The sequence below is a fragment of the Sciurus vulgaris genome (genome assembly GCF_902686455.1).
Source record: "Sciurus vulgaris genome assembly, chromosome: 8".
NCBI lineage: Eukaryota > Metazoa > Chordata > Mammalia > Rodentia > Sciuridae > Sciurus > Sciurus vulgaris.
This window is the reverse complement of record NC_136468.1, coordinates 141,564,769-141,581,547: the sequence shown is the minus strand read 5'-3', so window position 1 is coordinate 141,581,547 and position 16,779 is coordinate 141,564,769. Positions and strand designations below refer to the sequence as shown.

At 39.9% G+C, this 16,779-nt stretch overlaps 1 protein-coding gene across 4 annotated transcripts in view; it reads right to left on the bottom strand.

The window, feature by feature from the left end:
* MED13L (mediator complex subunit 13L) overlaps positions 1–16,779 on the bottom strand; it is a 290,375-nt gene that overhangs the window by 23,700 nt on the left and 249,896 nt on the right. For 3 of the 4 annotated variants that reach the window (XR_013765965.1, XM_079152455.1, XM_079152457.1), the window contains 5 exons: positions 11,324–11,544; positions 10,826–11,031; positions 6,308–7,245; positions 1,983–2,162; positions 1,052–1,275 (listed from right to left, as the gene is read on the bottom strand). Coding sequence is in view for 3 of the 4 variants with exons in the window: in XM_079152455.1 (XP_079008581.1) it covers positions 1,052–1,275; positions 1,983–2,162; positions 6,308–7,245; positions 10,826–11,031; positions 11,324–11,544 (1,769 nt within the window). In the remaining variant the exon portion in view is untranslated. The remainder of the gene's footprint in view (positions 1–1,051; positions 1,276–1,982; positions 2,163–6,307; positions 7,246–10,825; positions 11,032–11,323; positions 11,545–16,779) is intronic. The other variant, XM_079152456.1, reaches the window with a different exon arrangement.

The following is a 16,779-nucleotide window of genomic DNA, read 5'->3' as shown; positions in this document are numbered from 1 at the left end:
GGGGGAAAGGGAGAGAGAAAGAGAGAGTCTAAAACTTCTAAAAACTTACACTGAAGGTTTTATTCAAGAGAATGGGTGGACTAAGCAGAGATGAGCTGTCTGTGATAGATAATTATGACTTAATAGTATTATGTGTCCACAGACCACGTGCTATGCAGAAATGACCAACAGATGCCCCAACGTGGTATTTTAGCATCTCCTCATTTCTTTGAAGCAACTCCTAAATTTACTATTTCATGTTTACTCATATGTTTACAGATATGAATGTGCTCTTTAGAAATACATTTGAAATTCAGTTTGGCATCTTATTTATAAAACGCTTTTGTAATGCTTATAAGGTACCTGTCTCAGTTACAAACACTTTAACAAAAATTTCATTTAATCTTGTCAAGTATGAATGATAAGGTACAAAGAACTTAGTGCATATGTACCTCAGTAAAAGAAATGTGAGTGTCACAAGTCTAACCTTTCAAAAGTAACAGAAATCTATGTACTTGAGAGAGAACATTATCTAGCTGGTTTTTACATGATTATGATTATTAAGAATAAAGTAGTGTTAAAACACAGCAGAAACACAATGCATTCAATTTCTTTTGATTCAGAAACGTTCAAACTAAACCTTTTTTTTCTTGTTTTTCCTTTTTTACAACTTTTGAGAACCCATATTCACCCACCAAAAAGTAAATAAAAAGAACATGTACTTTTTCTTGCAGAGTTCATCTTCTGTACAGACACCACTTTCCCTTAGTGAGCAATACTTTTAAACTTTGAGTTCACCAAAGGGGAAAAAACAGTGGATGGGATTTTAAGGTGTGTTCTAAGGCTGGCAGAGGAATGTCTTCTCAATCTAATCAAGAATAAAAGCCAAGAAGGAAAGGCAATTTACTTTGGTGGGGCAGAGAGTGCTGATTTAATTCTTTTCTTCATCCTCTCTTTGCAAATCTTTCTTCAAAATCTACTTTAAGAAATTTGTTCTTTCAAATTCAATCCATAACTAGTAACAATCAGAGGAGTCATGTCATATAAAGGATACTCATAGTAACTTTCTTACCTCATATACAGCACTCAAGTCCCTGAAGAAAGTTTTGGCTCCTTCGAGCAAGGCCTCATTTTCTGGACACACCACAATATAGGCAACATCTCGGTGGCCCCCATATGGGTCCAACAACAGCCTCTCCCAAAAGGGCAAGGAGAATGGTGAGATGGTCAGGAAGTCCTTGTCATAGCCTACCAGCAAGGTAGGGATGGGTAACGGCTCAGGAGATTCTTCTGAACCTAAAGCAACATTGTCATTGAGAAAGGTGCTTGAGAGTCTGCTTCCCACAACCTAGGCATTTTAGGAATTCCTGGTGGTCTTAATTCTGGACCTGAAATGTCATTTCCTGTTGACATCATACTTTTTTTTTTTTTTAATATTTTTAGTTGTTGATGGATCTTTATTTATTTATATGTTGTGCTGAGAACTGAACCCAGTGCCTCACACAGGTGAGTGCTGTACCACTGAGCCACAATCCCAGCCCGACATCATACTCTTAAAAGTATTTTCAAATCATCTAATTAAGCAGTCCTTGATGAAGACCCTTAATTGAGTCTAAAGTTCCTCATAAAGGTCCATTAAGACCAGAGGGCAGACTGGAACAAGTCCAAGTTAACTGTCTTCATTACTTTTAACATTAGCACTATGATCCTGACTAAAGAACTATTCCAGAAGTCATGAAAAAAAATGCAATCACAACTAGACAGATAAGAATCTAAAAACACACTTTTCAGGAATGGTTTTCCTCACGGACCTGGATTATGCCAATAGTGGTTAGAAAACTCGACTCTAAAAGTAACTTCCAGAAGCAAAGTTTATAAGCTTAACAGTAATAAAGAAAAAGATTCCACTTTGCTAGTGAAGTGAGGGTCTGACAGTAACCAGAGCTGCTCTTCCAGGAGAAGCACTAGGGGGAGGAGAAGGGTTCAGACTGAGTCAAGGCTACCGTAGGTTCCACGTCCTGCCATCTTGTGGAACTGCTGCCAGGTGAGTGGTCCCTGCACGTGCTGGATGTTCTCCCAGGTCCTGCCCGTGCGCTTCTTTTGGATGGCATCTTGGAGAAAGGGCTGCAGGGACAGCAGCATGCGGACCACATCTTGGGAGGAGAGCATGCTGATGTCCAGCACTGGAAGAGACATGAGAACAAAGGATGAGGGCGGCCTTCTCCTCCTTCTGGTCATCATTTTGGATCTCAGTCAGAGCCCGTGACAAAGATGCTACGAGCTGTACCAGACTCTAAGGTTCTTGAAATAAGAGTCAAGAGAAGAGATATTCTAAATTAGAGGAAAAAAATTGATAACTTATTAATCAAAGTAAACAGAAAGGGAAATGGTTACTCCAGACAAGAGTTTACCTAAAGAATTGCTTAAAAGAGAAAAAATGAATAGGCATCATTTTTTAAAATCGTGTAAGCCTGTTTAACAATTTCCATAAGAGAGCTTCAAAAAAACTTAATACCACATTACTTTTTTTATGATTACCAATGCTTTGCAAGTGGGTGTGGTGACACACACATATAATCCCTGCCACTTGAGAGGCTAAGGCAGGAGGATCACAAGTTCAAGGTCAGCCTCAGTAACTCAGTGAGGTCTTAAGTAACCCAGTGAGAACCTGTCTCAAAATAAAAAAAATAAATAAATAAAAAGGGCTGAGGATGTGGTTCAGCGGTTAAGCAACCATGGATTCAATCCCTGGTACCAAAAAAAAAAAAAAAAAGGCAAAAAACCAGTATAATTATCAATGCTTTACAAAACTTTTTAGGGCTGACCATGTAGTTCAGTGGTAGAGTGCTTGTGCAGCATGCGCAAGGTCAATCCCCAGCACTGGGGAGGGGAAAGATTTTAATGTTCTTAATATAAAAGATTTTACCCAAACACCAATCCATAAACAGAAGAGCTTCAAGGCATACAGAACCTCGACAGAAACAACATAAAGTCATCCGGATGCAGAAGAAGGTAAGGAATTAATTGTTTAAAGAATAAACATTCCTTCTGCCACCTGAGAGGGGTTCTCAAACTAGAATTTGAAAACCCCTGAGGATCCATGAGTATTTGCATGAATATGTGTGTACATTTCCCAGGATGGAGGGTCATCATGCTTATCAGATTCTGCAGACAAACACATCTACAGTAAACAGCTACTCAGCTGGAGGTGATGTGCTGTAAGACCGTACAGCTGGACTTCTGAAGAAAGATGCTCCCTCTACTTTTCTGGCTGATTAGGAAGGACTTGGACAGAGATTCAAAACTTATCTGCCAACTAAATCTGAAACACAGGGTGTTAAGGGTTCTTATCATATTTTCCGATCTGTCCCTAAATCAGTACAACATGGGTTACAAACTGGGAGTACACAGGTTTTGTTGTTGTTGTTGTTTAAACTTTGGAAGGAACTACTCAATTTCATATACAAACGAGGGTTTCCAGTTTCTCTGGAAAAACTGGGGACCTGACAAGTCAGGGCTGAGCCCCACATCTCACATGACCACCTGCTGGAGCTGAGGGGCAGCCTGGCCTCCCAGACATTTCTCCACACCTGGGCCAGCTATCTGGTGAAAGTAAAGCAGAGCTAATCACCCTGTATCTTAAAATTGTGCTTCTCTTTTATTTATAGTAAAGAAAGACAGTGAAGTACTTCTGTACCCACAGCTAACAAAAGTGGGAAATGACAGACCAAGAGAACCAGAGGTTTGAGAAAAATAAAAGCAAGCATTAACTCTCTTCCTCTACACACAAAATAGAAGGTGTGTTGTGAAAGGATGTGATTTAAGGCATTGCTTTTTGCAAGTCTGTCTCCCATCTTACTCATTTATAGTAATATCTGCTAGTCTTAAGCATCTTAAAATTTCCAGAGCTGGGGTTGTGGCTTAGTGGTTAACAGCTTGCCTAGCACGTGTGAGGCAGTGGGTTCAATCCTCAGCACCACATAAAAGTAAACAAATAAAATAAAGGTATTGTGTCCATCTACAACTAAAATATTTTTTTAAAAACATTCCAGACTTCCTTTGCAATAAAGATGTACACATTCTCAAGGGGAAAGATAATTCCCTGATCTTTGGACAGAGTGCTTTTCTATCCAAAGGTCACTATCTAGTGAAAGAAACCACTGCAGGTGATCATTCACATTGCTTTAAGGAAAAGGTGGTATTTTCTTTACTTCATAAATTTATTCTATAGAAATTAATTAAGGGCCTGCTAAGCATAGGACACTGAACCTAAGCAGTTATGAACATGAAGATGACCCTTTAGTGCTTCCTCAGGGGTGGCTGCCTCCATGGAGTGGCCACTGAGTACCTTTTTGCTTAGCCTACTTGGAACGGGTGTTACAGACCTCTGTCTCCTGGATTTGCTTTTATTATTCTGGACTTGAGTCTCTATTTAAGGAACAGTAACGACTTCTCCCCTGCAGGACTGAGCTGTTCAGAGGCGAGTCCATGCTCCATTCACACACACCCTCCAGCTTGCTCTTTGTCCCACCCCTTTGCTGTGCTGTCACTCTATCCGTGCCCAGGCCCCAACAGAACCAGCTCAGAAAATGGGCTGAATCCTTATCTGAAACTACTTGGCTGCACTTGAAGGCCTGCTGCTCACATCTTCTTTCTGCAACATGGCTTACTCCTGGACCCCTGGCTTCCAAGACAGGTCTTTCTCTGGTCTCTGCTTTCTCTGTTCCTTTACAGGCTCCTACTTTCTCCTTGTCAAAATTCAATGTGGCTTTGCCTACTGCTCATCCTACACTTCCTCCTCCTTGGTGAGCTTCTCTGTGCCCTGCCTGGAGATAGTACCCACATGCCAACCTCTCCCTCCCCACTGAACTTCACGACCAGGGCTCTACTTGACATTTCTACTTGGACTTCTCATCCTCCTCAAGTGTGTGGATCCCTGAATGACACCAGTGTCTTCCCAGGGACCCAAGCCACACACCTGGGCATCTTTCTTACAACTCCCTCACCCTAATCCCCCAAACAGCAGGCATTACCAAACCCTAAAATAATACTTCCTGAACATCTCTTGACTGTGTCCATTTCTTCTCCACCATAAGGCAAGTTAGTATTTCTCATTTCATCTTAAGTCTTCCCAGATCCATTCCTGCAACTTTCTAATCCATATCTCACATTACTGGTGGGTGAAAGAACACAGTGCTTTGTGTAACTGAGCAAATCTGATGGCAATGCCTCCTCTTACAACCTTGTAATGACTTCTTACTGCTCTTTGGATGAAGGCCCAACCCCTCCTTCTATTAAAAGGCTCTCTGTAACTAGCCCTTACAGGCTTCTTACCTTCTTCCCCTTCTCTGAGAGTCCCAAGCTTCACATTAACTCTGCATCTTCACACCTGTCTCTTCTTATGCCTGGGATGTGACAACCTGCACACTACCCTCCTTCAGTCCCTAGTCCATGCCCACCGAGCTCTCACAGTAAATGCAACTGCCTCGATGAGTCTTTTCTGACCTGCAGTCTAAGGTGGCCCCTTGATCCCATGCTTTCATTACTCAATGATTCGTAATAATATGCTTACTTGTATAATTATTTTATTAACATTCAAATGCCCATCTCTCAAAATAGTAAGAATGTCCACGTCTCCCTCAGTCATGAATTCATGCCCCTGGATGTATCACAGTACAGAGAGTGAATGATAAGGGAACAAGCAAGCAGGTTGGTTGGGACTTGTAGGGTCCAACTCCAGCCTGGAGCTCCCCTGCTTGTATGGTGCTGAGGGTAACCCAGGGCCTCACGCATGCAAAGCACATATACCCTGCTACTGTTGAGCTATGCTCAGCCCAGCTTGAGTTTTTAATACTCTAAGAGCTTGTAGTGTACCTCAGTAACCATAACACAAAGTAATGTGATCGTTTTCATACAAGATACCCGAGGAAGGAGGAAGTACTCGATAAATGGACAGGTTTCGAGGATGCAGCATCACTGACGTGTATCTTGAGGAATGGGTGCATGCAAGCATGCAAGGTACACAGACCATCCGTGTGTTCACTGCCGATGACAGACAGGCTGCCAAGTGGGTTGCCAGCTGTGATTGATATAAGAAGAAATTATCTGAACACAATTACTCTTCTCCAAAAAAAATGTTTCAACAGAAACCACTGCCCCAGTTCTAAACGTAGGGAGAAATCCACAAAACCCTCACTTCAGTTGGAGTTGTTTTTTGTTTGTTTTTAAACAGATGAAATTTAAAATTTCTGTCACATAAGTCAAGAAAGTTTTTAAGTTATCACATCAAGATACTTTCTGACGCGATTTTATTTTCCAGGACACCTACCGTTGCTGTGAGGCCAAGAATGCACAGTGGCACTTCTCACCAGAGCTTCGTCCACTTTCCCACCAGTGGGGTTATCCACATACTGCCGTCCCTGCTCCAGCGCATTAAAGCACTCTGTCCAGTAATCGTTGTTGTCTGCCTGCACCCGGTCATAACTCCAGCTTACACAGGGAAGAGTTTGGCGACTGTTAGAGGAAATATAGTCCAGGAAACTCAGAGAAGCAAAAGGTTGTGTATGTTGGTTCTGGAGGAGGAGGAGAAGGCTTATGGGTGTCTCCTGGGATTTTCTGGCTCCCTCCAACTGAGGAAGAAAGGTGGTCTGACACATCATTAAGCGTCTCTCTGCAGCCTGACCAATATCAGAATTCTTCCCAAAAATATCCAACTCATCTTCAAGGAAGAGTCCTGAATTGTAGCCAAGTTTGCGGTTCATAATCGCACTAAACCCACAGGTGCAGCGGTACTGATCCTCATTGGAAGAGTCAGGGATGTAAAGCCCAACATCTGCCCCTTTGATGTTCATGTTGCAGGCACAGATGCAACAGCTGTCGAAGTTTCTGTCTTTAAAGATATTCATCACAGAATCTGAGAGAATTAGGGTGACATAGAGACTGTGGGCCTCAGGAATCGGCTGCATGGTGGCGGGCTCCACAGAGTTAAGGGGCCGCGTGGTAGAGGGGGTAGAGGCTGGTGACCCCTGATCAGTGCTGTCATATTTAACAGATCCTTGACCACTGGCAGTGCCCCCACCTCTGGGAGTTCTTGGAGTTCTGGGGGTTCGTGGTGTGGGGACAGAAAAGCGAGGGGTCGCTGGAGATGGGAGGACTCCTGCCCCACTGTTGCTGGCTGGGGCAGCACTGTTGAGCGTCACCGGCGTGTTCATCTGTGGTGTGTTCAGATAGTCTGGATCTGCGAGGCTCCCAACACTAGGCACATTACTGCAGCAAAGAAAGGAGAGGGTGAGACAGGGAGGTACACTGCAGATGCCAGAGCCCATACGCCAATCAATTATCATTTGGTACATACACGTTTCAACAACAGCAGCAAAAAAATGCAAGAAGCAATCACTGCAGTGTCTAGAGAAGAAGCAAAACAGAATAATTCTACACAGCACTTTCTTCCTATTCACTCTACATTTAAACAATCCTCATCTTAACCTTTTGAGGAAACTCTCGCTACTTTTACAAGCAAACATGACACTGGGTTTGATCAATGTAATTTTGGAAAGCTTTAACTACCAAATGGAACTTCGACATGAGTTCAGATGCTAAATTAGCTACAGGATCACAGGATAAAATTCCCATTTAATTTGCAATTACATTTTTGTCATTTTTTGAAATTAAAAGTCTGCCAGTGTGCTTGTTCTCTGAGGCTATAATCTATATACAATACTGAAGTAGCTATAATCAAATACATGTGAAAATTTAACATTTTCCTACTTTTCAAAATGCATCCCTCTCTAGGTTTGCATTGTTATAGAAGTGAGTGATCACAAGGGAATTCTGTTTCAGGTAACCCACTGCCAGTACCATTCTGCAATTAACAGAAATAGTATACGTGCTGTTAAGAGGCTTTAGTATTAACTGGGTGGGTGCAGAGAAGGGCATATAATATAGCATAGTCTCCAGCTTCTGAAAGATTTTTGTGGAGTGGCAGGCACTTCAGCTCATTTTTTATTTTTCAACATGCCATTCACTACACACAGTACAATTATTTCCATTCCCTGAAAAGGACTGGGCTATTTTAACTATTTGCTCATAGCAGGGACTTTTCTTTTTTTGAATAGCCAAGCAGAAAACCAAACAGTGTCTGTGATATTCTGTTGTTTTATCACTATAAAACACTTTTTGACACAGTACGCTTGATGTATTTGTAAAAGAGCCTATGAGCCCATTCTTTGCATTGACAAGGTACCAAAAGAATACAGGCTTTTTAGTCTTAAGAATTCTTACACACACATACACACACACACACAGTGATTACACTGATGATCTTCCAATAAATTACCATTCCTCCACTTATAATACGAAAGAATGCAAAAATAAATACTTTTTGTCAAATAATTTTTTGTGACTCTTTAATATCTAAAGCACTAGCCCAAAAATTCTGAACAGAATTTAATCTGAGTCATAGTGGTATCTCTGAGTATAGATTAAAAAATGACCCAGAAAACTTGACTGACAATCACTGCTGAGACCAAAATAATAAGAGTGTAATAATGATCTTCATGCTAATTGGATTCCTTTCAAGTTTTCCTGTTCAACAAAACCCTAAAATTATTATCCAGCTCAGATCTGAAAAGGAACTATGACTACTAACTGAAAATCTAAATAATAAGTGCTCCCTAGATAGTTAAGAATGGTTGAGCTCACATAGCAACCTGATTTTTCCCATTCAATAAAAACGAATTGAGTACCAACCCTAGGCAAAAGCTAGGCATTCAACAGTGAGAAGGAGAAAGAAAAGGCGGCTCATAGGCAAGAACAGCATACTCGAAGCAAGTGACTGCAGGTGTACCAAGTGTGGCAAGGGGTACAGAATGACGGAGACCGGAGGCCAGAGCAGGAAGATTACATGGCCTGGAAGTGTGCTGCCCAATAAGGTAGCCATCAATCCCTAGGCTGAATTTAAATCAGCATGAGTAGAATGAAAAATTCAGTCGTGGTCTCATTTGTCAAACAGCAAGTGGTCAAAAACTGCCACACAAGGCCAGTGGCTGCCATGCTGGACAAGGCACCTTCTCCGACACAGAAAGTTTTATTAATAGAGTCAGTTTAAAATGCAAAGAGTCTTTGCGATGGCAAATGACTGATGTAATAGATATAAACAATCAAAACGATCGAAACATCGCTCACATAGCAAAAGGTTCCAAGTGACCTTCTCGGGGGGGAATCTGTGTGAGAGACAGCAAACTGTCGAGTGGGTTCCTGAAGGCCCCACCTCACTCATCTGCAATGGTGCATGCGAACCACCCCGTGTCCCAGGGTGTCCTGGTGGTGTTGTGCCAGTATCTAGTTAAGAAAGCTGGAGCACAGGAGCACCCCAAAAACCAGGCACTGTCATCCGTGTACTCTGGAGCACATTCTTCCACATTACTAGCACACTGTCATCTCTGTGATACCGCCACAAACATCAGTTGTTGAAGCTTTCAAAAGTTCTATGCGGCAGGCAGAGCAGGATGACCCCATTTTAAAGAGAGGAGCATTCAGGTAAAATGGTCATCTAAGGTCATATACAGAAATTTTACAAGGCAGGAATGTCCGTCCTATGACACTGCAGCTGTGGCTTCCTGCTGCCCAAATCTAGGTTCTTTTTTGGGGGGGAGAGAGGGTAATTAATATTTTTTTAGTTATCAATGGATCTTTTATTTTATTTACTTATTTACATGTGGTGCTGAGAATTGAACCCAGTGCCTCACACGTGCTAGGCGAGTACTCTACCACTCAGCCACAACCCCAGCCCCAAAAACTAGGTTCTTTACATCCAACTACACATTTACTTGTGATGTGTGTATCCATCACAGTTTTTCCTTCTGGTACTGACTTACATACTCAAACATGAAGCCTGGTTATTGCATTCATTTTGATTTCATCAATGTGTTTTAAAGGAGGTCACAAACAGGTAGCCCAGGAATGTGTCTGAACCATCGTTTCATTGGTTTCTAAAGTTAAACTTTGCATTAGCTGCTGACACTTTAAAAAGTGAAAATGTGGATCAAAGTCTAGATTTCCAATTACCCTCAAAAAACAAACCTGACCACATCAGCCTCACTCCTGTCTGACAACAACTCTGCCACTGAATAGTAAATGTGGCATCTACTGGACCCGCTCACTCCTTCTGTCCCCCACAATGAGGTTGAATAACAGCACTGCCACCTCGTATCCTGCCAATTTCATTCATATATTGTTTACCTGACTCCAATACAGATAGGAGTTTGTGGCCTTTGGTTTTATAAAATTTAAATTATCTTATTATGAAATTATCTCTTCAAGGAAAAACGGATTCTACATTGTTGATATAAGTACTGTTTTTCTGAACAGAATGAAATACATCCACACTGCTATAAACACCTCCTCTCCCCTCCTCCAAATCTTACCGCCATTCTGTAGCTAGTTTCTTAAATGATGGGTCAGTAACAGAGAAATGATCTACATTAATATTTAATTTTAAGCTTTCTAAATAACACACTGAAATCATCACCTTATACCAAAAGAAAGTTCTTACCACAACCACACAAAGAATATTACCAACTCCAATCAAGTGCTCAATTCCATGGTACACATCGATTTGACACTGAATGAGCACAAACATCAAAGTTCCCAATATAATCAACCTTACTCTTTTTAAACATATAAAATTTCATTTAGAAATAAATACATTTCTAACACAAGATAATGTATACAAAAGCATGAATAGCCAATTATGGCCAAGTTCAAGTGAAATGCCACTGTTGTCATTTTTAACAAACATTTAGTCAAGGCGTCAGACATTCCAAGAAGGGACCCAGCCCATACGTACTTGTAGCCATCCCTGATGAAAGTGGCTGCAGGGGGCATGGGCAGCTGTTCGATCTTAGGAGGGACTGCCCACGAAGGCCGGAACAGACAGGCATCAGGTATCCTCAGAGGTAGCAGGCAATGGCTCGGCAGCACCTTCAGCGGGGCGAACATGGAGGAGCCCACGAAGGGCTGAAAGGGCGGGACTCTGTGCACGTAGGAGAAGTCCTACGACAACAAGAGGGTCGGCGTTAAGGCTGGAAGACTTGGGACGAGTGCCGCAGCTGCTCAGAGTTCTACAGCAGCAACAAAACTACTGTGATTCGTTAGAAAAATGCTAATGTATTTATATATTAATATTTTATATTAATCAAGACGCTACAGTAAGCGTGCCTCATGCTCCAATTCAAAGTGCCCTTGAAATATATGTATGCCCCATAAATAACACCAGTTTAAAGACATCACATCTGATCCAAATGGAAACTACCTGCCTTGGAAAAATCAATATACTGACAATTACCTTTATTTCCTCTGGTTTGGGACTTCCTAATCCATCTTCTACTTCCATTTTGAATTCCGTGAGGTGTGTTGAGACCATACTGACCATAGGACTCTCCATCATGCCTAGCGCTGACGCTGTCTCTGAACTGACTCCGTCTTTATAGTTCATCACAGGAGAAAATGCAGGGTGCTGTTCCAAAGAGGGAGGGGTAGGGAACATCCTCTGCAAGTCTGCAACTGCTAAAAAAAGAAAAAAGAAAATTTCCTTTAATAGTCAAAACATATAACCAGAAAATAATATTAACTGAATGGTCACATCAGTTACACAATAAAATATTAATAATGGAAGCCTCCAAGAAGATGGTCATTGGTAGAAAATTATACTTTTCTGTAATTTTACTAATACCTTCTGAATGCTTTATGATATGACTTCATGTTAATTAAGTGAATGAGTGTTATAAAAATATGTGTTTCTTCCAGTAACTGATTTCTTGGAAAGTATACAGAGATGAATTAAGTAGAAATTGGAAGCGACTTGTTGGAGTTTTCATATTATTTAAAATTCTATCCATGCTTACAATTATGTATGAAATATTACAGAAAATAAAAGTGGTTCAGAGCTGGAATGGTGGCCTTTATGCAGTAGGATTATTTGGTGCTGCTCTTTCAGGAAAAAAATCCCACACTCTCTTTCAGGTTAACATTAAAATGAAATTTTATAGTTAGGATTAATAACCCACCCTTAGAATCAAAATAATTTAATATAAAACAACCAGGGGGGAAGGGGATGTATCTTTTAAGAAATACTTAGAACAGTGATTCTCAGTTAGATAAAAACAACTTTACTACACCCGAAGTAATCATCATCACTAACAGACTCATTATAGTACTGGTTGTGGAATACAAGAAATGCAAGTTGTCATTGTACAACTAGCCCACTAGGGGGTGTACTGCACAGCAAATTTATTAAGTTTGAAGCCACAAGTTTAAATCAGCAAATTTGTAATCATACTGGATATCCCAATTTCCTAATATATTTCTAGCAACTTCAACATTTAAGCAGGCAAATAGTAACCACCAAATAAACTAATATATGATATTAAGATAAGGTATTAAGTCTAGGTCTTAATCAGAAATTAATATAGAACTGTCTCACAGTCTCAGAGTGTCCCAGGCTGCAGACTAAAGCAGAGGTGTGTAAAGAAGGCATGGGGTACTAAGGTCTACCGCCCAGGGACCAGAGGAACAGCTTTGCTATGGTCAGGTCACTTCCTCCCTCAGGTCTCAGATCCTTCATCAGACTGGGAAAAGTTGACAAGATGTGTAATTCTCAGCATTTCTTGCACTTTTCCTTTTCTGAGGGTAGGAGGAGCTTCCAAGGACCTCAGCACATTGAGCCTGAGAGAAAAGTCTGGATCAGGTAATTTTTACCATGTTGACTCATGCAACAGCAATATAATCCTAAATCACTTACTCTGTCTTTGCTTCAGGTGCTGTATAACAAGAGGAGAGGCCAACAGGCTTAAGTCAGATCTCAACTTTCACTTCTATCAGGGAAGCTTTCCCTCTATTTGCTATTGTAGGATTCCATATAAGATTTCATTAGGGAAAAAGGGGAGAATCATGAACTAAAATTGAATTTCATATGAGTTTGTCGGGATGAACCCAACTATGTGTAACTATAAAGCTTTAATTTAAAAAAAAAAAAAGATTTCTTAGACAAAATGGTGCCTAGTACTGTGAAGAAGAAGAAAAAGAGCTAAAATCACAAAGTTAATCTTCAAGGGTGCCCTCTTGCTATGAAAACACACCCTAAAGAAACCAAACTATTTCTAGAACTAACCACAAAAGAAACTACTAGCAAATCATTTGAGACACTATATAACTGATAAACTCTGAGGCAGTAAAAAGGGTCTTCAAATGTAGCAGCATCCAGATTAGTAGTTTTCTTCTAAAGAATATGGCAACCAGATTAACAGTCGTCTTTAAAACAGAGGAAGACTTTAATACGGAGTTAGGTTACACTTGAACTACATCTATTACCCTTTATTTAACCTTTTCCCAAGCCAAAGAACAGCTGCTACAAAATTTTAATATAAGCTAATTTATAAGTATAATATTTTAAAGTATTATTCTGCTTCATAAAATCTTTAAACTCACACTATCTTAAGATCTTAATTATCAATGTAGATCTGTGAAAAGTACAGAAAATGTGTAAAGTGAGCTTAACTATTCCAACTCTGGTAAAAGATTTTACCCAAAAAAAAAAAAAAAAAAAGTGTTTTTTAGTTTTAGTTTTTAAATTTCCGCTAAGAAATGTAACAAAGGCATTTTCCAATTAGGGCTACCTGACTTCATTGATACTACCTAATGTGGTCATATATCTTAAGTTTCCAAAGTTGCAGGTACCCTGTTAATTTTTATCAAAGGTAACAAAGAAAGCATAGATAAAATTTCACCTGCTAGAAACTCACTGTAAAAAGTGGTCTTCAACATTCTTATTATCATATATTCCTGAAGAAAACTTTCAACCTAACTTCAATTCTGCATCTGTGAACTGGTAATATCACCTCGTATTTTTGTGCATGTTAAATGAGATAATGTGAACACTTTGCCAGTTTCATGTAAACATTTAGTAAGTGATGAAGTCAGCACAGCTGAATCCTCCACTTAATTCTGGTTTCATTGGAAAAAGATGAAACTGCTGTTCGGTTACAGAAAATTTCTAAAAAGAGCTGACCCCAAATCAGTTTTGAGATGATGAAAGAAAACTGGCCTCAAAGCGAGTAAGGCAGAAAGAAGATAGAAACCCAGAGAAAAAAATACTTTGGTCCTCCAAAACAGAGAAATATGGATTGCCATTTCAATTTCTTTCTTAGAGAAGGACTAGGGTGAAGACAGCTACCAGGACAGACGTGAGGGGAGGTGCTGAGCTCCAGGGCTCCACATCCTTCCATCCTGCCAACCCTGCTACTTGTAGCACTTCAGTGGGAACTCAGTGAGGACACCACCAGCTTTCTGCCCTAAACAAATATTCACGTTCGGGACCACAGCGCTCCAACAGAGGCTGCCCCTGCTGATTTCTCAGCATCCTCTCATCGCAGCCACCAGAGTCTCTTGCAAATACCAAATGCTTCTAGAGAATAAATGAAGCCAAATCAAAAATCTAACTTTCTTTGCCTTTCCAAAGAGTCATACTTCAAACTGACACACTTTCAGACAAAAATTCATAAGCAACTAATTAGTAAAACCTAAGAAAAACACCTGTTTTGTTACCTTATTGTAACACAACATACCTTAAAACAGGTGATGATACACTAAGCCTAGTTGTTAATTTGTTGCTTTCTTCATTATTATATCCACAAATTAATAATCACAAATCTGTGCTTTCCAACACTGTAACCACTGGCCACATGTGGCTACTGAGCATTCAAAATAAGGCTGGACTAAATTGAGATGTGCTGCCTACATAAAACATAAACTATAAATATACAAGGAGCACCCCAAAATGTAAAATATTCCAATAACTTTCACAATGATTACAAAGGACACATTAATATAAAATATTATCAAAATTTATTTCATTATTTTTTACACTTTAGCATAGCTACTAGAAAATTTAAAATTACATATGTGGCTCTCCTCGTGGCTCACTTTGTATTTCTATTGGAAAGTACTGCTCGAGACATTAAATTTCATAATATGTCTGTCTTTCCACTTCAACATCTAATAAAGCCAGTGCAGATATGAAAACTTCTTGCTAGTCTATTTTCATTATCATTTCTTGGAAGGAAATACTGTGTAAATGTCTACTACTCTCCTACAAACACAAATTTACATACATACTTTATCTGGATCTTCCTAGTGATAATATTTCATCTTAATTAATTTTTATTACCTGTACTTTATCATCAAATTTTGAGTAGCTTCTTCTCAAAGCAATTTCTTTTTGAATTAAAATGGAAGTACAGAGCACACAGTATACTCTACTGGGCAATGACACTAACAAGTGGGATGTCAGTGAGTGAAGAACTGTGACAAACTCCCAGGCATTTTAGCATCTTATATCACTACTTATCACTTCATGTCAAAAAGGGCAAAGGATTAACTGGGTCTTCTAAAGGAAAAAAATTCACTCATCTGACCTATCCCATATGTATCTTTTTTTTTTTTTTGGTGGGGCTGGGAATTGAACCCAGGGCCTTATTACATGCAAGACAAGCACTCTACCAACTGAGCTATATCCCCAGTCCCTATGTATCTATTTTAAAACTATTTCTTTTAATCTGTGAAGTTCCATGTTTGTAAAAATTCTGCAGTGCAGAGTAATAAAAAAAAGAAAAATGTTTAATTAAAAAACTACAGCAACTGGCTGGCCATCATTATTCATTTTCATTCATGTCATGCTTGAGAAAGCTTTGCATATTTTAAAAAGTGATGGATCCACTAAAGCTGTCAAAATCCAATCTCTGTATACTTCCCACTTCTACATTTGAGTAAATCAGCACTACATTTATAGGTTCATAAAACTTTTTGACTCATCCCTATGACATGGTAGTTTTTCCCCTCAATTTGTTCTCATTACCAGACGAAGTTAATGAGAAAGTATTAAAGAATGATTTGCTATGGAATTATGTCTCTGCTTCAGAGAACCTTCACATGCTATCCTGACTTTCCTTTCTCTTATAGAATAATGTGGCTTCTTAGGAAAAAGAATAAACTATATGTCAACATACATATAAAAACTACTTAATTTCAAAAGAAAACACAAAACTCAGGTGGCTGAAGCAGGAGGATCCCAACTTCAACTTAACGAGATCCTGTCTCAAAAAAAGACTAGGGATTTAGCTTAGTGGTAAAAGGCCCTGGGTTCAATCCCCAGTAGCATGAGTGAATGACAGACACAGGGACAGACAGACAAAAGCTTTCATGTGATCTAGCAGCAGCAGTAGTACAGCTCAGGGTGCTCTACCACTCAACAGCACCACCAGGCCTTTCGATCTCTGGAGACGGGCCTCCCTAAGCTGCCGAGCCGTCCTCAAACTTGCAATCGTCCCGCCTCAGCCTCCCAAGTCCCTGGGATTTCAAGTGTGGGCCTCTGCACCTGGCTCAATCTGAATTTTGAAAAGGACCACAGAAAACAAAGTCATTATCCTTGACTGAATTAAATTTATGAAAACTGAAATATTTTGTACAATGTCCCACAGTGAAATATCACTCTGAAAATCAGATGTGCAGCATTTATCCTACTAAGAGAGGACTATTAGAAAAACAAACCAAAAACATGTTTTTCTACACTTAACACTATAAAAGTTAGGTTTGGTTTTGTTTTTGTACCAGGGACTGAACCCACTAGTGCTTTTCCACTAACCCACATTCAGCCCTTTTTATTTTTATTTGGAGATAGGGTCCCACTAAATTGCCTAGGGTCTTGCTAAGATGCTCCACTTGTGATAGCCTCTAACTTGAGATCCT